The sequence below is a fragment of the Phalacrocorax aristotelis genome, chromosome 8 (assembly GCF_949628215.1).
Source record: "Phalacrocorax aristotelis chromosome 8, bGulAri2.1, whole genome shotgun sequence".
NCBI classification, from domain to species: Eukaryota; Metazoa; Chordata; class Aves; order Suliformes; family Phalacrocoracidae; genus Phalacrocorax; species Phalacrocorax aristotelis.
Genome location: NC_134283.1, coordinates 36,426,712 through 36,451,353, shown reverse-complemented (window position 1 = coordinate 36,451,353; position 24,642 = coordinate 36,426,712). Strand labels below are relative to the sequence as shown.

The window sequence follows — 24,642 nt, the reverse complement described above, 5'->3', positions numbered from 1 at the left end:
TCACCAAAAGATTTCTGAGCATTTTGGTAATGATTTGAGCTGTTCTGGAGCACTCACTGCAGACTCCAGCCGGGTTTCGGGGGGAGCATGCTCTTCTGAGAGACTTGTTTCCTATTTCTGTTGGCACATTGAACATAGCCTCTAAATTAAAATCTTCCATTTCGAGTCTATTTTGATCAATTCTGCTTCTTTCAGTTTAAAAGATACAGTAAGAATAGATGAGCTCTTACAAATTAAAAGCCCCACTTGCTTAACAAATTGTCCCTTTGCAATAATTAATTGTCTGGAGAGAGATTCCAGCCCTACATTTTTGGCCTTATTCCAGGTTGCGTAAGGAGGGGGAAGTATATTTGGGAATTTGTTGCCTTACCACACCAGCTCTCACGCTTCCCATACAAGGCAGGATGGGTTTGACCAGTCCACCTGCAGTGAGCCCACCCCGGGCACAGCAGTGGCTGCTTTCCTTTGTCAGTACGGCTGTCACCGAGTGCCTATCACAAGTCTCAGCTTGTAGTTTGCAGAGGGAAGGCTCCAGGCACGTTTCACTGCCTGCTTTTATTTTTTTTCATAGGTGGTTATTATTAGACAGGAGGTCTTTTGCTCTTAGCCTCTATGGCCGTTCCCATGTTGATGGTTCCCAGAAGCTTATGGTATATAGGGATTGTATGTATGGAAGATGTGAAAGCAATGCACTGGTGCTGGGGCAGCTGCTGCTTGCAATGCCTCTTGCCAGGTGCTCCAACTCCGTGCTGACTTTGGGACTTTGTCCAACCTAAACTTCCTTAAGAAATTCCTTCCAGTGCATGACTAGTCTCATGATGAGTAAGTCTAAATTAATCATAGTTTTTGCAGTCTAAGCCCTTGGCTGCTACTTCTCCTCTTAGGGGAAGGGAGCTTCTACTTTCCTTCCCTGTGGAAAAACTGGAAATATATACAGGTTATGACATCTTCTCCTTCACAATCCCATCAGTCTTTTCTCAGAGGACATGTCCTCCAGGCCTCTATCCCACGTGCTCCTCACCCTTGGAGCTTTTCGCCCATTGCAGGGAGGTTGTCACAGCCTCTGGCCTGGACTGGCTGAACTTGCTCACACCACTGCAAGGAGCCACCAGCGAAGCAATGCTGCTCCCTCCCCGGGTGACCCTCACTGTTGGGGTCTGCATGCAGAGACCTGCTGCTGCTGCACACCCACACCAGTGCCCAGCTCCTCATCTTGTGCTGGGAGCAGCCCAGCACCGCATTGGCTTCATGATCGCTCTGCAACCCCCAGTCCTTGCAGGGCCTCCCTATGCCTGGTCTGCCCAGCCTGGCAGGTCAGGCAGGGGCACAGCAGGGTCCCAGTGCAGGGCCCAGGCAGGGTGTTAGCTGGCAGCCTGCCTGGGCTCTGCTTGCATCCAGGTCCGTGCACCGAGCCCCATACTCCTTGCCAGCCCCATGGTGGTCCAACTGCAGGGGAGCATTTTCCTAATCGTTTCATTCCTGCCCTGTGCCCGGCAGGACAACCTCCTGCCAGCTTTGCAGGGAAATGCTTTGGAAGCACCTGTGACTCAAGCAGGCAATCCTTCCGTGCGAAGTGACGGGACAGGAGCAGGCCTCCAGCCCTGAGATGTCCTAAACCACCCAAACAGCCTCAGAGCAAGCACTTGCATATGCAGACCAGACTTCACTGGTTCAGCCCCAGGCTGAAACCAGACAGCTCATTACAGCAGAAATTGTCTGACCTTCCTGACAGAGGGTCCAAAAATCCTGGGAGGTGTCTGAGCAAGGCTGCAGCCCAGAGGATCCCATCCTCCCACCCTGCTCCTGGACCAAGAACAACCCTTGGCTCAGCCTCCTCCCACACCCAGACAGGGCAAAAGCTTTGCACAGCCTCACAGCAGATTAGTATCTGCTGCCACAAGATATCACCCAGGGCATGATCTCAGCAGTGTTAGGAGGAGGATTAAGTATTTATCTGGAAAACAAGGGCATGCACAATTGCATTTGGCAGGATTAGTGCTAAAGCCCCTAAAAGACCCACTCATCGGAGCTGTAGCCAGTTGCTCCCTTCCTGGGGACACCTCATGCACACCGGTGAGTGGGTGCACGCTGTGCCAAGGCTCCCACTCCCCTCCCAGCCTTGTGGTCTGGGGGAATGACTGTCACCTCCTCTTACAGACCTCAGCCTTTCATTTTTCTCTTTACAGTGCATCAGATACATTAAAAACCCTGTACTGGTGTCATACAAACTGCTCTCTTCCTAGCACAGTTTAATTTATGAACTGAATTTATGTTTGAGTGAATCGAGGACCCTCCTTGGCCCGTGAACACACTGGAAAATGTAAGCCCTCAACTGCCTGAAGAGTGCTCCATACTAGTGTGAAGCCAGCCAGCACCCTCCAGTCCTCATTAGAGCTTGGAGAGCTGTGTATAACACAAATAGACCAGCAACCTGGAAATAAACTTCTAACATCCTCTCTCTGCTCTAAGAGAACATTAAGAAATATATCACAGGCTGTGTCTATAGTCTGACACTATATCACAGCAGATGGGATCCTGCTAAGCCTTCTTGGGATCAGCGTTGCAGGATCCAAGGGGGTGGGAAAGGCCCTAGCATCCTTTTCTTCTCCAGTACATGTGTCCTGATACAGGAAAGGGGCCTTTGGACAGAAGTATTCCTGCAATAGCCAAGATTTATGCCATTCCAAAAATATATATGCAAGCAGGATGTTGCTCTGGAGCTCAACCACAGCCTAGAGGGGGTGTCCCACCACCATGGGAGCTGCCTGCTCCAGGCAGGGGCAGTTCCTTGCACAACTGCAACACCCCTGTGTCGGACTCACTGCGGCTGTTTTACGCATCCTTTCCTTGTAATGTTTATTTCCCACAAGTATGCTCTGGCTTATACAGCCCCCAGCAGGGAATATCAGAGATTTCTGTCATAATTTACCATTTTGCCCAGGACAGGAATTCACTGGAAAGTATTTGTTTAAAAAAGAAAAAAACATATTAACACATCGGGGAGGTCTCTGTCTTTTATTTTCACCATGTATATAATCCACTGGAAATCAAAGCGTTCAGAATATTTGAGTAAGCTATTGGCTTCTCCCATCTAGCCAGGAAACACAGCAGTCTGTGATGGGGTCAGGACGTTTCTATGGATTTTTGGTTTTGATTTTTCCAGAGGAAACAACTAAGCTCAAGTCCCATTTCCCTAACCCAGGATCTTCTGCCAGAGTTCACACAAATATCTCTGAAACCCAGCAGGACACCCCCCCGGCTCCTCTCAGCCCGTACTGTCTGAGGAGGTGCTACACACCCAGATGCTTTGTTTTCTATGTATTTTCTACTCCTCTTCCCCTGCACTGGCTTTTCCAAACCCAACCCAGGCTGGGGAGAGCAGCACAGAGCTGCACCTCCAAGCCCTTCTCAGAACTGAGCTGCCATATGTGATCTCCCAGGTTGGCTGCCACCTTCCAGACATAACTTTACCATCTGAGGCTTCTCAGGAGCTCCCGTGTTTGCCAAACCTCACATCGGTCTTCCTGGAGTCCCAGTCTTTCCCTGGCTTCTCTTGCACTTTCCCAGCTCCCAGCATTGCTGTAGCCTTTAATAACTACTGCTTTGCACACACACACACGCATGCGCAGAGGGATATCAGAAGACCTCTCCTTGCCATCTCCTGACTCATTACTCAGTCCGTGGCTCACCACAGCCCACTTAAGGAATGTCCCTGTGTCCTGGTTTCAGTTGGGAGAGTTTTCTCACTTTTACTGTTCCAGTTCTCTCCCCCATCCCACCTGGGGGGAGTGAGCAAGCAGCTGTGTGGTGCTTAGTTGCTAGCTGGGGCTAAACCACAACACCCGGTTTATGAGTGTTTCTGTTTGCTGCCTGCACCATGCAGCCCAAAGAGGTGGCTGTGCTGCCCACGCACATGCAGTGGGTTGGCTGTTGGGTCTGATGGGTCTCAAGTGTCTCCTTCCTTTTCGGAACTTGTCACCACTGACGTTTTCCAGCAACAGCCTCTGCAAGTATTACATCTGCCACTTCCCAGGCTGCTTCTGCAGATGAACAGCGTACAGCAGCCCATGCTAGCAGGAATGCCACCATGCTAGCAGGAATGCCACTGCACAGCTCCTTTTGGCTCTAAGTCCAGCTGCTTCCCTGCACCTCACTGCAGGCGGTACTTCTCACATCACCAGTGCTATGTTCTCCAATTAACTCAGATCTAGCATACCAGCCCATATGGCTCCTCAGAAGCTCCATAATCACCCAGCCATTGCACAGGGTCAGACTTCAAGGATCTCCTGTACTCAGGGTTTTGCAGAAGTGGTGGGTTTCCCCATGACCCAGACGCCCCTGCAAGCCCGAGGCCGCTCTGTCACACCCCGCACACACACATCCACCCACCCCCCAGCATCCTGCATGCAGCATCCTTCTGCAGAGCTGGGACCAATAGATCCACCCCAGGGACAGATACGGCAGCCCAGCCCCAGCTCCAGCCACCAGCCTGGTCTCTGGCTGCTGGGTGAGGTGGGTTAGGGTGCCGGTCCCGGTGGCTGGGGGAGGCAGCATAGGGGTGGTGGTGCAACTGTTCCTCTCTGCTGGCTGCCCATGGGGGCTGATGAAGCCCAGTGAGAGTTTGAACCCCCAAAGATCCCCAGAGACGTTGGGAAGATGGAGCACAGTGAGCTCAGAGCCAGCCCCATTGGGCTTTCCCCAGGTATCAGGGACCTTTTATTGGGAGGGATTAGGGCAAGGGTGCTGGAAAAGGGATCCTGCCCCCATAACCAGAGCCTTTTATCCCTACATGGTGCTTCCCATCCTGAGACTTCCAGAAAAAAGATCCCTCCCAGAGCAGAGCCAAGCAAGGGAGCCTGGAATAGCTCAACACTCCAGTGACTTTAGCTGACACAGACATTCCTGAGCAGATTTGAATCTTGTTTTGCAGGAGGGGTCCCTCCATGGCCACATGCTGCACATGCTAGCCACTTGACAAGCTCCAGCAGCCAGTCCACAGCTACCCAGACACATCACAGGGCTGCTGATCAGCAGGAAAACTCTCCAGCTTCAGCAGATCATAAGCTTATTAAAGACAGATCTGTGCTTTGGTCTGCAAACATAAACGCATCTGCCCTGGTTTCAGCTGAGATAGAGTTAATTTTCTTCCCAATAACTGGTATAGTGCTGTGTTTTGGGTTTAGGATGAGAACAATGTTGAAACACACTAACATTTTAGCTGTTGCTGAGCAGTGCTTGTGCTAATTCAAGGACTCTTCAGCTTCTCATACTCACCTGCCAGTGAGGAGGCTGGAGGTGCACAAGAAGATGAGAGGGGTCACAGCCACGACAGCTGACCCCAACTGACCAAAAGGATATTCCATACCGTATGACTTCATGCTGAACAAAAAAAGGGGGCAGTTCACTGGGGGGGGGGTGTGTGCAGCCACCGCTCAGGAACTGGCTGGGCATCAGTCAGCAATTGGTGAGAAATTTCATTGTGCATCACTTGTTTTGCGTATTCTTTTATCATTATTTTCCCTTCCTTTTCTGTCTTATTAAATTTTCTTTATCTCAACCCATGAGTTTTACCTTTTTTCTGATTCTCTCCCCCATCTCACTGTGGGGGGAGTGAGAGAATGGCTGTGTGGTGTTTAGCAGCCTGGCAGGTTAAACCACAACATCAAGAGCATTTTGGTCTGTGTGCCAGTGCCGCTGCTATTCCTGTTTGGCAGAGGTGGAGGCTGGGATGTTCTCTTCGTTCCCAGCACAGGGCATTGGGGGAGCTCAGCCCGGCTGGGGGAGCAGCAGGATCCTTCTCCTTCCAGCTTGGGGAGCCCAGGGCCACATGCAGACTGTAATAAGTCACTCCCTGGCTATCTGCACAGGGGGCTCAGAAGTGGCTGGTGGGGAGTGAAGCACCTCACTCTCAGTGCATCGCTGGTGGGACTGCTTCTCCTGGGCCATGTGGAGCCGGGGGTGGGGGGGTGGCTAGCTCTGCAGGCAGCCCAGGACCTGCTCAGCTCGAGAGGGAGAGCTAAAAGGGGAAACAGGCCCTTGCACAGCTGGCCCAGCAGTTGATACTCACACAGTGCTTTGAAACCCACAGATGAAAGATTCGAGAGACATGAAACGCTGTCACTGCCTGTTTGTCATTTGATGTGGTACCTCCCTGCCATCGCACATGCAGGGGACAATTTTCAGCAGAGGTGAGCGCAGCCTTGCAGAAGGATTCCCAACCCAGAGCATCCCTGCCACTGACCCAGAGTATGTGAAGCCTCTCCTGGCCTCAACACAGAAACCCCAGCACATCGGCGTGGGCTCCTCCTGCCTCCTTGGATTGCATAAAGAGCAAATTTGCACGCCCCGGCATTGGCTGGGCTCCAGTTTCCTCCTCCCACTTTGCAGCTACCCCGCTTTTTTTCTCTATCTCTTCCCAGTGCAACCTGAAAGCCTCCATCTCCTTGTGGCCTCTGAGCCATCTCAGACAGCCCAGCTCCAGGTTCATCTGTGCTTGCTCTCTGGGGCTCACACTGCAAATCCAGGCTTGCACTGGGAGTGACTGATGGCATCAGGCCTCCCAGCAGCAGGCAAGTGCATGCCTGCAGCAGAGAGCCACTCAGGAAGGAGGCTTTGCACATGGCAAGCAAGCAGCAAGAGCTCTGAAACCTTAACATTAGCGAGGAAGGTGATGGTAATACACAAGGAAGAAGCAGTGGGAGGCAGCAGGCATCCCACACCCCTCTCCGTGCCTGGCACAGCTCAGTGGAGCCCAACACACCACGTGCCTGGAGTACAGCTCACTTTCAGCATTTCAAATTTGCCGGATGATAACCTCAGTGCCTGAGTTCACAGCTCTGATCCCACCCACTTGTGCTGCCTTCACAAGCTGACACACACACGCTGGAGGAAAGTTGGAGACAGCGCAGCCACCGAGGGCTCCCACCTGCTATGGGGCTGTAGGAAAGCAGCACTTTTCCCAGGTAAAGCTTTTGTCTTACTTTTCGCTTGGTTGTTACACTGGTAAATCACTTTCTAGGTGATATCTCACAGGGGTTGGTGGGTCCTTGCTGAGTTTGGGGTATGCTAAGCACCCTGCAATGGGCTAGCTTGTCGCTCATCAGACCTTTGCATCATCATCATCATGCTGTACCTGGAGCAGAGGCCAGTTTGGGGACTTTTGCTGGCTGTTGCTGGTGAGGACCACCCAGAACATCAGGGTCAGAGGGAGGATGTGGGTGTAGTGTGCCCAGGGCACAGGCAGCGCCCTGCGTTGCCTAAGCATCTGCATGTGAGTGTGAAGCATCTTTGCCCAAGCAGCCTCCCCACAAGGTTTGCTGTTAAGCCAACTTTTTGAACCGAGCTGCCCGAGCCCTTTCTCCAAGCACCCCAGCCCCTCCATCCAGCCCTCCACACCTTGGCAGTCGGTGGGCATCCACCGGAGCAGGGATTGTCCCTTCTGGGGGCACAGTTGGCTCTCTGGGGCAGGGTACCCCGAAGCTGGGCTGTAGCATTGGCACAGGAGGGGTGTGTAGCTGCCAGCGTTAGGCAGTCCCTGCTGCCCCCGAGCCGGAATAGGCTTTGCAGGAGGCTGACCCTGGGACTTCTGCTGGGAACTCAGTCAGCTCTAAGTGCACCCATGAGCCCAGAACCTCTGTTTTCAGTTTCACCTTTCCCAGACACCCTCTGTAGAGAAAACTTTCAAAACGCTGACTGCTATGCTGGCTTCCGCCTACCTCCCTCTTCAGGTTTTCTTTTTCAAGGGTCCTGAACTCCCTCTTACCCACAGAGCCCTTTTCCTCCTGGGGCCCAATGGAGGCCTTGTGGCCATGATAGGAATTATGTCCTGCTTCCCCCAGTCCCTCTGCTCACACCAGAGGCAGTAATTGCTGCTGTGTTTCAGCTGGGGTTCAGGCTGGGATGGGACAGAAGGAGCTCCAGGCTCTGGAGGAGACCAAGAAGCAGGGACAAAAGTGGCTGGGGGTACAGCCAGGCAGGACCCCCGTGTTCCCCCACAGCCCCAGAGGCACAGAAAGATTGCAAAGGGGCTCTGCAAAAATGAGACTGCAACTGTCTGCACACCTGTAAGATCATGGAGTAAGCTGTGTCTACCCACCTGAATGAGGGCATGGGGGACCCTGGATAGGTGAGCACCCACAAGAAGCACACCCGACACCCCTGCCCCGGGGAGCATAGTGGAGACAAACGATTGCAAAGGAGAAAGAGCTCCAGCAGTGGGGCTCATCAAGCGTAGGGGCAGAGGCATGCTGGATATTGCTATGGGGTGCAGCACCACATGGGAGGTGTGGGAAAGAGCACAGCCCTTCCAGAAAGGCTGCCCATAAACAACCCCGCAACCTCACCAAAGCCCTCCACAGACAACAGGACAAGTTAGTTTCTGCATCACTCTTACACTTGTCCCCTCTTACGTTGCCTTCAAGCCCCAACTATAGCAAATTTGGTCTTGTCCTGTAGTGTGGCAGGCTCATGGCTCTGGCAGAGGATCAAAACAGCCCTTTTCCAGGGTCCCTGCAGCTACTGGCCCTGTCCGCTTCCCACCATCAAGCCTCAAACATCCTCTTTCAGACCAGAAGAGAGGCCCAGACTCCTGCCCATCCAACAGCCTTGGCTGAAGTATCTCCCACAGGGTGCCCAGATGTTTATCTCTGGAAGCACTGGAACGTAATTTTAGAAAAAGCTGTGACACACTGTTGCAAGCTCTGCAGGGCCAGGGAATTTGCTTTGCTCCTAAGTAACTTCTGCCGACACTTTGCTTGGAAAGAAGTTAATGCAGGAGGCAGAGTGACATTTCAGGTCTGACTGAGAGCAGACCCATCCAGTCCCTAAAAGAGCTGAAATGGGGAGCTCTGGGGAGCTTCATGGGGTCCTTATCCTGAGCCCCTAACCATTGCTGTCGGTGCCATTTTGGGTAGTGGGAAACAGTTGCCAAAGACAGACTGCGACATTCAGGCATTCACTGAGTGCTCCTTTCTGCCCATGTATCCACTCATGGTGCCAATGTACCTAGGCTTTTAACAGATTTTAAGCAAATGTATTAAGCCAGAAGTAGAAGCATGTGAACAGAGAGCAGCAAACATATTACCTACACTGCCGGAGCAGGCACTGCATCCCATTAGTCTTGCTGCAAAATTACACAAAGTGCTGGAATAAATGCTGAAGGAAAGGATGCTGAAAGATGGGGAGGAGGGATAAAAGGATAAAATGCACAGAAATTTCCCATGGATAAATCACAGCACCCTCCCCAGACGAGATAATTGCCGTTTTAGATGGGACCACAGTGGATTAAATGTAACATGGGCTGCAACAGAGCAGAAAATATCTATTCAGGCAGGAGAAGGCAGGAATTACTATAAGAATTTATAAGGAGGCTAATGGGGAAACGATAGTACATTACAATGGAAGGATCATTAATGCTCTGGAGAAGGCTATTAATAGAGTTCCTTAAAGATCAGCCTAGAGATAAATTTTATGTAATGGTTTTCATTAGTGATGTTGGCTCAGACAAAGGGAGCTTCTTTAAGAAAATGTACTGGTGAGAAACATGGGAGTAGTTTTGAACTGGACAAGGAACCAAGTACTACAGGAGAAGAACCAGAGGATCTGAAGATCGACAGAAACACAATGGGCTGGCACACGTTCATATGCTTATGGGATAACAGCAAGAATTGCTACTCTGAGCAACTGAAAACACCACAGGAAAAATATCTGGCTTTTAGGGAACCCTGGTATGACTGCAACAAAACAAATACAATCTGACAAGTCTTCACAGCAGAGATAGTGTCCATCAAAGCACCAGGGCCACTGGAAAAGGCACTAGAAATATGACCCAGAAGCGATGCCCTGCTCTGGTCCCTCACTGTCAGGAGGGTGATTTTGAACCAGGAACAGGTCTAGGCTGTGATAATGAGGATAATCAGGTAAACGTAAAAGCTGCCTGGTGAGACAGGGCTGGAAGGGTATCATTTATTCAGGCTATTGCTAGAAAGGCTGCCATGGGAAACAGCTGCTCCACTCATACATCAAGGAAGAAATAAACTCGCCCTGCCAAAATACAACAGGAGTAGAGGACACAGGACCTGGTATTAAAGGTGGCTGCAAGTGATTTTGGCAGAAAACCAGGGGCAGATGTGGAGTCCCAGAGGGCCAATGCTCCAGGAGAGAGGCCCAAGCTGGGTGCATTGCCCCGGGGACTGCACCCTGATGACAGAGGGCTGAGGCCACAGCCCCCTGCTTTTTTTGCAAAGCCACATCCAGAAGCTGGGATCACTTCGGGGAATGTTTCCATAAGATAATTTGGCCAAGGGATACGGGAAAGTCTCTCATACCCCCACAGTTAGGGTTGCAACATCCCATGTATGAGCCATCAGGTCCTGCCCCATCCCATGGAGGAAGAAAGTCACAAGGGTTTGCAGGCAGCCGAGCCCTGCAGCCCAAGTAAGTGTACAGGGAGGGTACCCGTGCCCAGGCTTTGAGAGCTGCCAAGAGCCCAGCTCTACCTGGGCTCCTCTGCAGGGATGGGGACACCTCTGTCCGCTTTGTCTGGGGACCCCTGCTCCTTCCTTCCACAGCTCAGCCCTGTAGATCCATGTTTCATTTGGAAATACTTCCTACTGCTGCCGGAGGGGGAAAAAAAAAAAGCGCTCATTTCTTGCCCTGAGGTAACTGGATAAAGCAATAAGAAACAAAACTACTTCTGGCCATGTCTGCAGTGCAGGGCTGCACCCAAGGGGCTGCCCTGTGGGGCTGCCTGCACTGCTGCGGGTGCCAAGCACACCAGAGCACCCAGAGCTGGGACCCACCAGCAGAGCCAAAGCTGAGCCCTAGCCCTTGTGAGCTGCATGAGCTGGTGGCAGGAGCAGGTTGTTGATGTGTGGTGAAGAAACCATGTAGAAGGCTGCAATCCACCCACAGCATTTTCTAAGTGTGCTGCTCCCCCTATAATTTATCCTGCCATTTCCACGTGTTGGGAGCAACAAAAAAACATCCCTTTCACTTGGAAATACCCTTCTCAGAGAACAACCTGTTCTCGTCATTGCCGTCAGCGGGCAGGCAGTGCTCGGCTTGTTCCACACTCCTTTTGTGCGTGAACAAAGAGCTTTCCATGGCAAGAGCCTGCGCTGCAGCAGGAGGCGAGGAACCACTCCGCACGCTGCTGCTGTGGCTGAAAGCATTGCATCCCTCTCCCGACAGCCTTAATCCCAGTACCTGAATTCAGACGACCGCCTGTCTGGCAATGAGTTTGCTGTGCTCAGCAGAAGGCTTCCCATGGGTCGGTTCACCATTTGTCATTTACTTTCAATTCCTTTAGAAGCATCAGGGCTACAGGTACCATCTCCAATCTCACTGGTCCAGTCCCCACCTCTCCACTGTACAGCTCCTGGCAATCAGTAGTGTCCTGGTTTTAGCTGAGATAGAGTTAATTTTTTCCTAGTAGCAGGTATAGTGCTGTGGTTCGTATTTAGTATGAGAATAACATTGTAAACACATTTATATCTTAGTTGTTGCTAAGTAGTTTTTATACCAAATGAAGGACTTTTCAGCTTCCCCTGCTCTGCCAGGTGCTCAGGAAGCTGGGAGGGGGCACAGCCAGGACAGCTGACCCCAACTGGCCAAAGGGATATTCCATACTGTATGACGTCATGCTCAGTATATAAACCAGGGAGAGCTGGCTGCAGGGAAATGATCGCTGCTTGGGGACGGGCTGGGCGTCAGTCGGAGGATGGTGAGCAGTTGCATCACTTATTTTTCCTGGATTTTGTTCCTATCTTTTTTGTTGTTTTCCTTTTCACTACAATTTATTATTATTATTATTATTTCATTTCAATTATTAAACTGTTCTTATCTTAACCCATGAGTTTTCTTACTTTTGCCCTTCCAATTCTCTCCCCCATGCCATGGCAGGGGAAGCGGTGGGGAGGCAGGGGCAGGCAGGGGTGAGTGAGCAGCTGTGTGGTGCTTAGTTGCCAGCTGGGGTTAAACCACAACAAGTAGTTATTTACCCATGCAGTCTCCCCACTATACTCCCTCCCTTGGCCCCCATGCCTTTAACCTTGAATCAAAGGCATAAATCACCTGAAGAGTGTTTCAGCCTGCTCCACATTGTTATCTTGTTCTTGCAGGGTGAGCTTAACTTTAAAATCTTACCTCTGTCCTCTGCCAAGGCTGGACCTTTCCCTTTCCTGGAGTTTCTTACGTTTGCTCCATCTCCACAGCCTGTTGCACCCTGGGGAGAATCAGCTCTACCTTCCTGAACAAGTCTGTGCACCACCAGGGAGGGCTTCACTGCTGCTCCATGGGCTGCAGAGAGCCTGGAGAGCTGAGTCCCGCACCACCCAAGGGGGCTGGTGCAGCTCTCCCCCACCAGCACATCGGGGATGATGGGGAGACCCATCACCTCACCCAGGAAGCTCATGGGGGAAGACCACAGCTGCGGCACAGGCAGCTCCATGGGGGTCCCAGTACAGGCTGGTGGGCTCCTCAGCCTGCTCCCATCCCTCCCTCTCTCTTGTCCCTGCAGTGCCTCAGTTTCCCTTTTAGTGCCTGCCCAACACAGGCGCTGCTTGCAATCACACAGGAACCTTTGAATCTAGTAGCAGCGTGGTCCCAGAGGCCACCGCAGCTAAAAGCTCTTTTGGAGGTTAGAGAGGTTTTCCGTGTTGTTTCTGCCCTTGCTAAATATGGCTTTTTGTTATTTACATCCAGACAACAGTCATATTGTTCATATGATCCCATTCAATGTTATTCATATTCCCATTTCTCCACTCTCTGTCTCTATACCACAGCAGGAGCAGCTCCATCCAAACTCTCCCTGAAAAACAAACCTTAATGCTCCCCTTCAGCTGTTGGGAACAGGACTGACAAAGCTGTCAGAGCCCTTCCCAGCTACCTCCTCCCTAGAACATTGCACCACTGGCAAATGGGTTCCTCTTTCCCCTCAGGGCCCTGAGCTAAGTGAGGATTTCCTCTCTGGGCTGCAGGAGCCTGCGTGGTTGCTGATGGCAGGGACCAACCCTACGCACAGGCTGCCACAAAGTGCAGATACAAAGGCAAAGTTTAATGAGACTTACAGCCACAGCTGAGTTTCAGAAATTACGTAGCAGTGACTAATTTTGCTAGATTGTGTAAGAAATGCACACCGCTTTCTCAGGAAAATTCTTTCCTCATATCCTCCCTTGTAACCCTATAGGAATTCAGTGCCCCTTAAATCCCTGCTCTTCTCTCAACACCCCTACAATGTGGACATCTCTGGGGCTGGGGAAGGCCAGCTGGCAGGGACACATGTGCTTGGCTGCTGAGGGACTCCCAGTTCAGGTTTAAGTGGGCTGGAGCATCCAGCATGGTGCAGATGCCCCATATCTGGAGGGGTTTGAAGGGCAGCTCAAAGGACCTTTGCCCACTGCAACTCTGAGTTGGTGCTTTCTTTGCAGGTTGTCCTCAGGAGGTGGCAAAGCTCTGTCCCTGCTGGAGCACTGATGACCGCTGTCATCAACCAAACATGCAGCGCATATGAGACCCCACAGAACCTGCCCCCATGGTCACTCAGAAGAAAGGAGAAAGCAGGAGAGGAAAAGGGAGCAGTTGAGACCCACCAGCAGCTGCTGCAGGTGATCAGCTCCAGCACTGAGCTCGCAGATGGGAGCAACAGGCACAAGCGGGTCACAGGGCCACATCTTTCCCTAGGCTGTATCATTCCTAGCATACAAGGCTGAACCTATGGAGTGACTGCAATATTCTCCAAGGTCACTGTAGGCCCAAGGTTGCTTTGGAAAAGACACTAGGGCCGCCTGGTAGAGGCTCACTCCAAGTAGGTTTGGAGACAGTGAGAGCAGTACTGCTCCATCCATGCACTATGGATTCATGTCACAACCATACAAGCTCTCAAAAAAGGATGGACTTCCCCCTGCAGCTGCTTGTTGGGTCCTGCCTCACCATCCTTATCGTGATCACACTCTGTGGTAATGTCATCGTCTGCCTGGCCGTCACCCTTGACCGCCGACTCCGCAGCTTGACAAACTGCATTGTTGTTTCCTTGGCCATCACTGACCTGCTGCTGGGCCTCCTGGTGCTACCATTTTCTGCCTTCTATGAACTAACCAAAGAGTGGCCCTTTGGCAGCACTTTGTGCAACATCTACACCAGCCTCGATGTCATGCTGTGCACGGCTTCCATCCTGAACCTCTTAATGATCAGCCTGGACCGCTACTTTGCCGTCACCACCCCACTCCGCTACAACCAGCTGGTCACTCCCTCCCGGGTGGCTGTGGGTTTAGTTGTTATTTGGACCGTTTCACTGATGATGTCTTTCCTACCCATCCACCTGGGCTGGAACACCAATGGGACAGCAGTCCAAAACACAGGCCCCAGCTGCAACATGGAGTGCACACTGGAGGTGAATCCTGTGTATGGGCTAGTGGACGCCTTGCTCACCTTCTACATCCCTTTGGTCATCATGTGCATCACCTACTATCGGATATTGAAGATAGCAAGGGAACAAGCCAAGAGGATAAACCACACGTGGTGCTCCAGCAGCAACACCCCCATGCCACCCATGGTAAAAGAGCACAAAGCCACCGTGACGCTGGCGGTGGTGTTGGGAGCATTCATTGCATGCTGGTTCCCCTATTTCACAGTGTTCACATACCGGGGGATGTGGGGGGACAGCAGGGTGAAAGGCACACCCATGTCTGTTGTCCTCTGGCTGGGTTACGCCAACTCAGCCCTGAACCCCATCCTCTACGGGACACTGAACAGGGATTTCCGGGTGGCATACCAGCACTTGCTGCACTGCTGGAGGACTGGGGGCCCCAGCAGCTCCTGCCTGCCGCCCATACAGAAGTCCCAGTCCAGGGGCAGGAGCAGCAGGCAGGGCCAGGGCAAGCAGGAGGGTAAACCCCTGAAACTGGAGATGAGGAACGGGAAGGGGATCTTGCTGACTGATGGAGCCCTCAAGAGGTAAGAGCCTTCTTACGTGTGGGGCTTTGAAGGTAGGTCCACCCCCAGAGAGGAAGGCAGAGGTGGGACCCCATGTTGTCCATGAACTTTTAAGCAACAAGCCAAAGCCCCAGCAGGAGATCCTTGCCCAGGCAACTCTTGCTCTTTGCAGCCACTTAGAAATTCATCACCACCAGCAGGGACTCAGCTCACGTCCCTCCATGCTGGCAGCACAGGTCCAGCTACTCCAGCTTCACATGTGGCTGGAACACCCCTGCAATCGCCACCCATTCACAGGGAGCACAAAACGTCCCTGACTTTGCTGGGTAATGGAGACAGCTTTGCCTTCATAATTTGCTGTACAGAACAGCATTAGCTGTGGCTGCTCCCAGAAACCAGCTGTGTCCCATGCCTCAGGGGCGGGCAAGGCCTGGGCACACAGCAGAGCTGCAGGGGGCTTGGGAACAGGATGTTAGCCCTGGGGAACAGAGTCAGGGCAACCATGGTCAGGCTCCAAGTCCCTGCAATAGCCAAGACCTGAGTCCCCAGCCCCCTGCAGAGTGACTCAGCAGTTTTCCTTCCCGGCCAAGCCATGCACCCTCAGCATTTCGTCTGTCAGTTTGCATCAGCAGCAAATTCAGCCAACAGCAAGCTCCATTCCCATCTCTGGAAAGGAGCAAGAATATCCAAAATTAGGTTGGCAAATACTTTTATAAATACAAATACCCACATAAAGTTAGAGACAAAAATTCCCTCAGTGTCAATCCAAGCATGTGGCAGGGGTTAGGGCCCTCGGAGGGTTGCAGGTGCAGCGAGGAAGCACAATGGGTGCAAGGCGGATGAGCTCTGTGCTGGGCTGTGGCATCAGTCCTCTCCCTGGGCTCCCACCTCCCTGCAGGGCTGGGCCACCTGCACACCACCTTGCCCAGAGGCATTCACCCACCTGAGCATAAGGAGAACAGAGAAGCATGCTGTCTGCCATGGTGCAAACTGCTGCTCCCGAGACTTTAATCTAACTTCTAGGCAGTGCCTGATAAGCAGCACAGAAACTTTCCATCCATAGATAAGGAGTCCTTTGACTCCCCATTACCAGTGTGCCAGCAAAGAAGCCACATTCATGCCCTTGATCCTGTCCCAGAAACATGGCCTCAAGCTACCGAAAAGAGAACGTAGGGAGGTGAACTAAAGGGCAGAGCCATCCAAAAGGCTCAGCTGGCATTGTGCCTCCCCTGGGGCTCAGATGTGACTTTACTCAAGGCAAAGGGGCAGCTTGGGTCAGGGTACTCTGCCCCAGGAGACGCAGAGGGATGGATGAGTCCAAATACAAGACCACTGCTCCTGGGGCTGCCTTTCCAGCTTTTGAAGAGCTAATAAAGAGTGCAAAGGTATAGCATTTGGTAAATGTAGTTGTAGGTATATATAAAAACATATGGAGAGCAGGGGCCTGGCATGGTAGACATGCTTCTGCAAACATACAGAGACAAAGGAAGAGCTGTGCTGTTTATTTGCACAAAAGTGCAGCTCCTGGGCAAACTGAGAGCTCATGCACTGGGACTCTGGAGCTGGCTGGGGAGAGCTGGCCAAGGGCAACAGGCCGGCAGGACTTCCTTATGCAGCCAAGCGGGAGAAGAGAAGAAAGACATCAATGACTTCTCAGAGTGCTACCTTACCACAAAGGGAGAATAATGAGATGGAGGGAAAGAAAAGGGGAAGAAAAATGGGTTTCTCTTCCCTAGGCAGAGGTCAGGGTCACTGGAGCCTGCCTCCTCCCAGCTTTCCCAGGTAGAGAAGGTGCTTCCTCTAGTTCCCCAGAGGGCCTGATCCTGCTACAGGAGTTGCATCCAAAGCCCACACTGGGGTCAGTGGCAGCCAGGGGACTGCCATCCCCAGGATCTCAGCATGTGAGTGCCCCATGCCAGCAGGGCTTGGCAAAAACCCCAGCGCAGGGAACTGGCTTGTGGCTCCAGACTGTCCTCGCCTCTGTGTGGTGAGGTTCCCCCACCACTAAAATCAAACCCAATGAGCCTCCCAGCTAGATTTGCTCCCAAGTGTTCAGGAGGTTGGAGGGAAGAGACTGAGAGTTGCAGAAACTGTGAGGGAAGCGAGAGAGGAAGACTCAAGCATAGGGATGTTTCTTGACCTTTCTAAATCCAGAGATCTCCTTCCGGTCCTACACAGCACCACTGCTGTGGTTTCTGCTCACAATCAGATAAGAGTTGCTCAAGCACCAAATGATCAGTTACTGCTTTTACTTTCTCTACTTCTCTTCTTAGCCTGCTCACTTGCACAGAAATGATGCATCAAGGATTGCATGGGACCCCTTCCAACCCCTTTTTCCATAGTCAGATACATATGCATCTGCTGTTGGCAGATGATCTGGATCAACTAATACCACACATGACAGGTGGGCACAGGATTTATCTATACACCAAAAGCCTGGCAGCCAATTTTACCCCAAGCATGAACTGAGCTGGTTCCTCTCCCCCCTTCCCTTCTGCGTAGTCTTCCCAGTCATCTGCCTCAGCCACATTAACAGAAAAAGACCAACATAAATCATTGCACAAACTCATAACCTCCCAAATAAGAGTGACCAGAGCTCAGCTCGGAGCAGCTCCATGGGGTCATTCAGGGAAAAGTACAACTAGTAGTATTTTGAATCACTGCCATTAAAAACAGTGTTCTTTCCTGTTATGAGGCATAGAGGAAAGAGCAGCAAACTATAGTGGGAATACTGGAGAACTGCAGCTGGTCTCAAGGGTGTCAGGAGCAAGGACAGGGAGTCAGAGTCATCACTACTTTGGAAATCAAAAGGCCATGGGAGCACCACTGCCATTTAAGGGCTGGAGGCATTTCCATAGATGAGAAGCAGGTAGGGTGGAAAGTCAGGGCCAGGCAGGGATGCAAGGGAAGACAGCTGCTTCTGTTTCCCCACCAGGCACCAAAGAGGCAAGGCAATTCACACAAAACCAGTAAAGGAAAGCACTACTTGTACCCAGAACACCTGGCGGACCTCAGGAACCTGCTTCACTGCAGCAGGACAGGACTCTGAAGAGGAGCGTGCCAAGCACTGGGCATGGCTGTAGGTTCTGAGACCAGTCCCTGAGGTCCAGGGAGATGAAAGGCCTGAAAGAAGGAACATTCAGCACTAACAGGGAGGTAAAAGGCAGAAAACACCAGAGCCTAGCAAGCAGCTCTGAATCACCCTCTTGCGCACATCAGCTGTGCTGAGGGCAGCTTGGGGCATGACCATGGCCATAGTACATGGGCAGAGAGAAGCCAGTTCCCATAGGAAAGGATCATTGTCCCAGTCATGATGTGCCTGCCCCACCCTGCCTGGTGTCTGCCCCCTGATGCCGTAGCTGGTGCTCCACAGACCAAAGCCTGGCTCAACCAGGCTGGCACTGACCAATGATCTCTTCTTTTTCACTTTTCTTTCTGTCTTCATGTGCAATTTAACCCTTTCCAGCACCAGAGCCTTCCCATGAGTCCCAGCCAGCCTGCTGCCCTAGGACCCACATCTCCCAGCCTTCAACTCCTGGCTGCCCTCTTCCAAAATCCTGTGAGGTTGAAACGACAACACTCAATTTTCCTCAGGGAGAAACTCAACGGCAGAGGCGAGGGCTGCAGGGTGAGTATGGGGCCAGGGTCTCTGGGTGCAAATGAGCGGAGGGGGCAGCTCTCCCTGCTGTGGCACCCACTGCATTTTCCCTGGTCCAGCCATCCCATCCTGATGGTACCTGATGCAGAGGGTGATACCATCAGAAGTGCATCCTCAGTCTTCTCTCCAGCACCATTTGCTCTCCAAACCCAGGGGAGGCTCACAGAGCTGTGCTCCCCCAGCTGTCCAAGAGGTGTGGGCTTACACAACCACCCTGCAATGCCCTGGAAGATGCCTGCATCCTGCCTGCCCCTCCACACACTGCAGAGGCAGCTGCATTCAGTGCATGGATTTCCAGCACACTTCATTTTCATGCAAGCCTACATCAGCTCCACATAAATTGCCAGCAGCTTTCGTGGGGATACTGGCAGGGGTCCCAGGGTGAGGGGCTGATGCTGCACTGGGCATTGCCACTCTCTCCCAGCAGTGCTGGGCTGGAGAACATGGCTGCCATGCATGGGGATGCCTCTCAGCCCCAGAGAGCCACTTTGTGCAGCCTTTTTCAGGAAGAGCCAGACAAGGTCACCCTGGCCTCCACATGCTCTCTTCAACAATTCATGCTGATAACCTGGGCTCTCCCATATTGACTGTGCCCAGGGGCGGGAGGAGGGGTACGGTCACCCACATACTGGAAGCTAGGTACACTTGTCCCTGCTGCATGCTGAACACTGCTGACCTTAGACAAGGTCATGGCGATAGCGAGAGCCAGTGTTGCCTGCCCACACGTGCAGCAGGGAGGGAGCTGGGGCTGCTGCAGGTGAGCGCAGGGCCCCGTGCCCTGGGGCACAGTATCAGCCTTCACCTCTCAGACGGACTCCCATGAATCACCCTGGAGTTGCCATTGCCTGTCAGCAGGAGAACCAGAGGCTTAGAGAGCAAGGTGGCAGGAGCAGGGCAGGGCAGCAAGGTCCTCATGACTCCACAGCCCCTGCTGGGCTGCAAGTCCCTCAATGTGAAAACAACCAAAGCACAAGTATTGCTCAACAGGGAGGTTGCAGTGCAGAGGCTGCTCCCTGGAATGGCATGGCCATGGCCTCAGCGCTGCCCCACAGGAGGGAGTAGCACGAAACCCTGAACCTGGAGGGCACAACAGCTCACAGTGAACGTCCCCGGGGCAGACACAGTGCTCACCCTGCAGCAGTGAGGACACAAGGCAGAGTCATCTCTGCTGATGTCATTGCCTGACAGCAGGGGTGGAGAGGATGCCAATTCCAGCTCTTCTGCTTCATGCTTTCCCCCTCTGTGTGCTGCACATATATTCCGAAACACATTTAGTTTCGATGAGGTAAAGGCAAAATACCAGCCATCCTCTGAGAGGCTGCTAATCTAATCAGCAGAATGAAGCAAAGTCAGTCTGGGGAAAAGGTTTGCAAGAGATCTGAGGTCGTGGTGTGGCCACAGATTTCCTCTCTGCACCATGGGGGTAGGGACAGGAAATATGACTTCACATGGGACACTCACCCAGAAGACTCCCTGACCCACTTGCAGCAATGGGCAGAGGGGCCATGGGAGAAGGAGCACCAAGGAGTAGAGCACCACTGATCCCAGGACACTTACTTTTATGCAGCTATTTGCAGAGGTAACAACCCCACCACTGCTGGCTGACCCAAGCACATGGAAAGACCAGGCAGAGAAAACCACAAAGCAAAGCAATTTTACTCAGAGGGATGTCAGATGATGGTTCCTGGGGTGGCGTGACCCTGCTCAGCTTTGCCCAAATGTCAGCACTCAGCATATAGCTGTGCTTTGCTGAGGGCATCCTCACAGCATCACACCGTAGTCCCTCCCAGGCACAGTGGGTGCTTAATACATCATCCCTTATGCTGGGGAGCATGAAAGGGGGGGAAGGGACCCACCTGCACCCTGCAAAGCCATTGAACCCCTCTCTGTTCCCCTGCAGGATCCCTGCTCTGGCACACAGCATTTGCTCCATCCCCAGACACTGCTGGAGAGGCCTTTGCCCGCCCAAGTTTCTTCCCAGGAGGGTGGTGTGTTTGAAGAGCCCTCGAAGGAGCTGCAGCAGAGCCTCTCACCTGCTCTGTCTGGGCTGTGACACCTCCAGCATCGAGCCCCACACCAGCAGGCAGTGGTGCCCAAGGATCTGGGTTGGGAGCCAGCATGTGTACCTAGCAGGGCCAGGGTGGGTTGCCCTCCCTAGGCCTACAGGAGTGGGTCAGGCTGGGTGGTCACAGGCCAGGGGGAAAAGGGTCTGCAGACAACGTCTTGGTGCCAGACAGAGTAGCCAAGGATGGAGAAGGGAAGCACAGGCACTGCCTCCCTGGTGCCCTGCCTGAGGGCCATATTCACCCCTCAGAGAGGGCAGGGGTCCTGGCAGAGAGGTGGACGATATGGCCAGAGGGCTAGGCAGCCACGAGTGCTGGATGTCCAGTCCTGCAGCACCTATGCTGGGGCAAGCCTGCCTCCCATGTTGGGGAGGTTTTGGCATCATTGGGGCCATCCCTGTTCTCTTTGTCTGCTTCACACCCCCCGTCCCAGCCCCAGTGCAAGAAGAGGAGAGGCTCTGGAGCCTTCTGAGCCGCAGGAAGACACTAAACAGCTGGGATTTGTCCCTGGGGTCTACCATCCCCAGCAGCTCAACACTAAGACTGCCAAAACAAGATGTTTCTGCACTAAGCCTGTGCAGAGTCATCTAGGTTATAAAAATCTATTTAACACAGAGGGAAAATGTGGTGATTGATGTATTTAGGCGTATTCTGTCCTGAGAAGAACCTCCCTGTCCCCCTATGCCCTGCTGTCCCATTCCCATCCGTCTGCTGGGGCAGAGCCTGGACACACACAGCACAAGCCCCCAGGATACAGGTTGCAGCCACTTGAGGTAGGGCTGGCACCCCCCCACAGAGAGCCCCTTGCCCTGTGGGACCAGCTAGATTATATTCTCCCTGGTCCCTGAGCTGTTGGGAAGAAGGAGGCAGCTGGCAGGGGGACCAGGTAGGACTGGAATGAACAAGAAACCCTCGCTGTCCTGCGGGGCAAAAGTTTTCCTCCTGGAATAAGCCTGACCCACATAATCTGTGGGCATAGCATGCTTGTTCTGCACCCCACATCATCCCCAGGGCTCAGCAGGGGACAGGAAGACCCCTGTTTGCAGGATCCCCCCATGAAGGGAGAGTGCTGGGCCCCCAGGCCAGCCGGTTTCATGTGTCCCAGGGCTTTGCCCTGAGACGGGGAGTGGGTGATGGCAGAGCTCAGTCTCACGGGCCCCTCCAGCTGCTCCGGGACACTCCCGCCCTGAGCTTCAGGGATCTCCGGGAGGGTGGGGGTGCTTGGAAGGGGCTCCCTGCACGGGGCCAGGTCGGGGTGCCTGACCCCCAGCCTCGGTGGGTGTCAGGACCCGGGGACGCCCGGAGCGCTGCTGCCGCTCTGCCGGGCTCCTCGCCCCCGCCCCGGGCACCGCGTCCCCACCGCCCCCCGAGGAGCGGCGCGGAGGGGGCCGGCGCGGCGGCAGCGCAGTCTCGGAGCTCCCCCTGCTTGCTGCCGGGGACAGATCTGCCCGCCCGGCCCCCTCGATCCCGGCCTCGCCACGGGGCTTCACCCACGAACACACCGGGCTGGGTACCCCGAAACACCCACCACGGCTCGGGCAGGTCTCCCCTCCGACCCGGCACAGCGGTCCCCTCTCAGGTCCCCAGTCCCTCCTCCCCCTGCCATTTCCAGAGCGACCGCAGCGTTTAGTTTCAGCACCTACCACTTTCACCCCTGGCGATTTGGCCCTTCTATTAGTAACTAGCGATTGCACAGAGCAAATGACTTCCAAAAAGCACGGAGCCCTGGGAGTGGGCTGCAGCCCCGTCCCCCACAGCACCCAGCCCAGGCAGCACAGAGTTCCACTAAAGCATCAGTGGGCAGGGAGAGACCTGCAGTGAGGTGATGCCCTGGCAGGCAACACCCCCTCCCTGGTCCTACCCGCATAGCCTGGGGACAGGGAGCTACAAGACCCCGGGGGAGAGCATCCCACAGCAGAAGGTGACCTTACCTCAGCAGCACCTTCCTTTGCAAAGAGGCAGGAAGAGTCCCGGCAGCCGAGCACACTGGTGACTTGTCTTCTCCAAGCCAACCAGACAGAAGCAGGCCTTGAATCGCCAGTAGCATCCACGCTTCACTCCAGCTCTGGGAGGAAGAACTGGCAAACACACACCCAAACCCCTGCCACCTATGATAACAATTAGAGACTTATCTAATTGCAAAAATAATTGCAACTGAAGTGTTTAATTACCATACTAACCAGGAAGAGCCGCTTCCGACTGTTCCAGTAACGCTCCTGATCCATCAAACAAGGTTTGGGGCTTGTCTGGGTGTTGGGGTTTTTTTTTGATTATTAGATTGCAGCCCCAGGGGATGAAGAGGTTTGCTAATTAGGGTCTTGGAGAACAGCTACCAATTCACAAACACTTGCTTTTAATTTCAATACTAACGAGGCTAGAAGGGGGAGAAATCCATAGTGCGGAACACCTGTGGCAGTTGTTGTCTGGAGCACTGCTGCCCCAAGCCCCTCACCAGGCTGGCAGAGGCCTGACACTGCTTGGTGCATGAAACAGTCCAGCAGCCAAGAGGATGGGTTAACACAGTGCGAGCACAGGCAGGGTGAAGCTGCTGCTCCAGGTCACTGCTGTTACCACAGCCATGGTACGAGCTAATCCCAGCATCAATCATCTATCTGATCCCATTGGGGACCATTGACCACGGCAGCTTTCTCGGTGATGGGCTAATCCCAGTCCTGGGGCAGCAGTGCCAGTCCCGGGGGTGCAACAGCAGGAACTTCTCCAGGTGACATTTGGTTTTGTTCTCCCCTAAACCGACAACAAATTAGAATTTAATTATCTTTCCAAGCAGCATTTCTAGGAGGGAAAAGAAACTGCTTATCCCCCTGCTAGCAGTAAGGAGGACAGGGAGGGAGGGCTGCCAAGTGCACAGGGACACCCCCACCCCCCTGTCCCCATGGAGGGCATGGGAGATCACACTGCCCTGATATACAGGACCCCATCCTCACCCTGCTCCACCAGCCACCCCAAGGACCCACGGTGCCTGGCTGGGCTTCTCCCACCAAACCACTTTTCCCATCCTTGCTGCAGTTCTGGGTGGGGTCCAAAAACATGCAGAGAGGAGACACGAAGAAGGAGAGATGCACACGGGAGGCAGGAGCAGCCGCAGGGCATCCAGGTGTCCCCTCCCCTAGGACTGCAGCTGAGAAGCGGTGGCTGCCTTGGGCCAGAGGCAAAGGGGCTCTTTATTTCTTTCAGATAAAAGAGAAACATCAGTAGAATGAAGAAAAAAAAAAAACATGTTGGGGTTTTTGCAGGCTGTCATGTGATTAAACACAGAGGAGACAGAAAGGTAGCAAACAGCCCCAAGCAGTCAAACAATGAGAAACTTTGTGTTAGAAATCTCAAGATTTGATTTTCTGGAATAAAATGCACTTTGGGGTCACTCATCCAACAGTTTTGTCTGCAGATTCAAGCCTCTGGAAAGGTTTTGGGATCCATTACCTACCCCCAGATCTAAAAATTACATTTCCACCCCAAACCATCTTGAAAACAAGGAGAAGCCACTCCCTTCCATCCTGAAGGAGATGACCATGGGGATGGCATCACGCAGTGCTGAGGTGCCCTCCTGGCCTGAGCCACACCCTTCTTGCCCAGCGTTTCCCGACCACACATGAATACCAAGGCTGGCAGCGCCAGAGGTACAGGGCCAGGCTGACCCCAGCCAGCACGGGTTGCTGGCCATGGGACCAGAGAGGGGACAAAGCCACTAGAGGGCACAAGTATGACAGAAACATGTCCCCAAATCAAGGGACCTCCAGCTTCCCCAGGGCAACAGTCTTGGAAGTCCCCAAAACCCCCCATCACCCTCCATCTCCAAAATATCCAGCCTTAGCTGAGGTCCTGCTGGCCCCAGGGCTTCGGTGTCCCCCAGGTACTGTGGTGGCACTGCTGCACCTTTTGCTGCCAGTGGTGCATGACTGTCTGTCCAGCCACGGACACACAATGTCCTGGCCCTCCTGGGAGAGCATTATCCTGGACAGCCCAAGACCT

The 24,642-nt window shown here is 53.2% G+C and overlaps 1 protein-coding gene across 2 annotated transcripts; it reads left to right on the top strand.

Annotated features, from left to right (window-relative positions):
- Positions 1–6,431: 6,431 nt before the first annotated feature.
- HRH2 (histamine receptor H2) lies at positions 6,432–22,061 on the top strand. 2 transcript variants are annotated; one of them, XM_075102569.1, is made up of 4 exons: positions 6,432–6,962; positions 13,428–14,952; positions 18,398–18,559; positions 20,490–22,061. In XM_075102569.1, the coding sequence occupies exons 2-3, from the start codon at positions 13,850–13,852 to the stop codon at positions 18,414–18,416; spliced, it is 1,122 nt and encodes a 373-aa protein (XP_074958670.1). In that variant the 5' UTR covers positions 6,432–6,962; positions 13,428–13,849; the 3' UTR covers positions 18,417–18,559; positions 20,490–22,061. The 2 variants fall into 2 exon arrangements, with proteins under 2 accessions (XP_074958670.1, XP_074958669.1); XM_075102568.1 differs by lacking the exon at positions 6,432–6,962 and adding an exon at positions 11,688–11,722.
- The last annotated feature ends 2,581 nt before the right edge of the window (positions 22,062–24,642 follow it).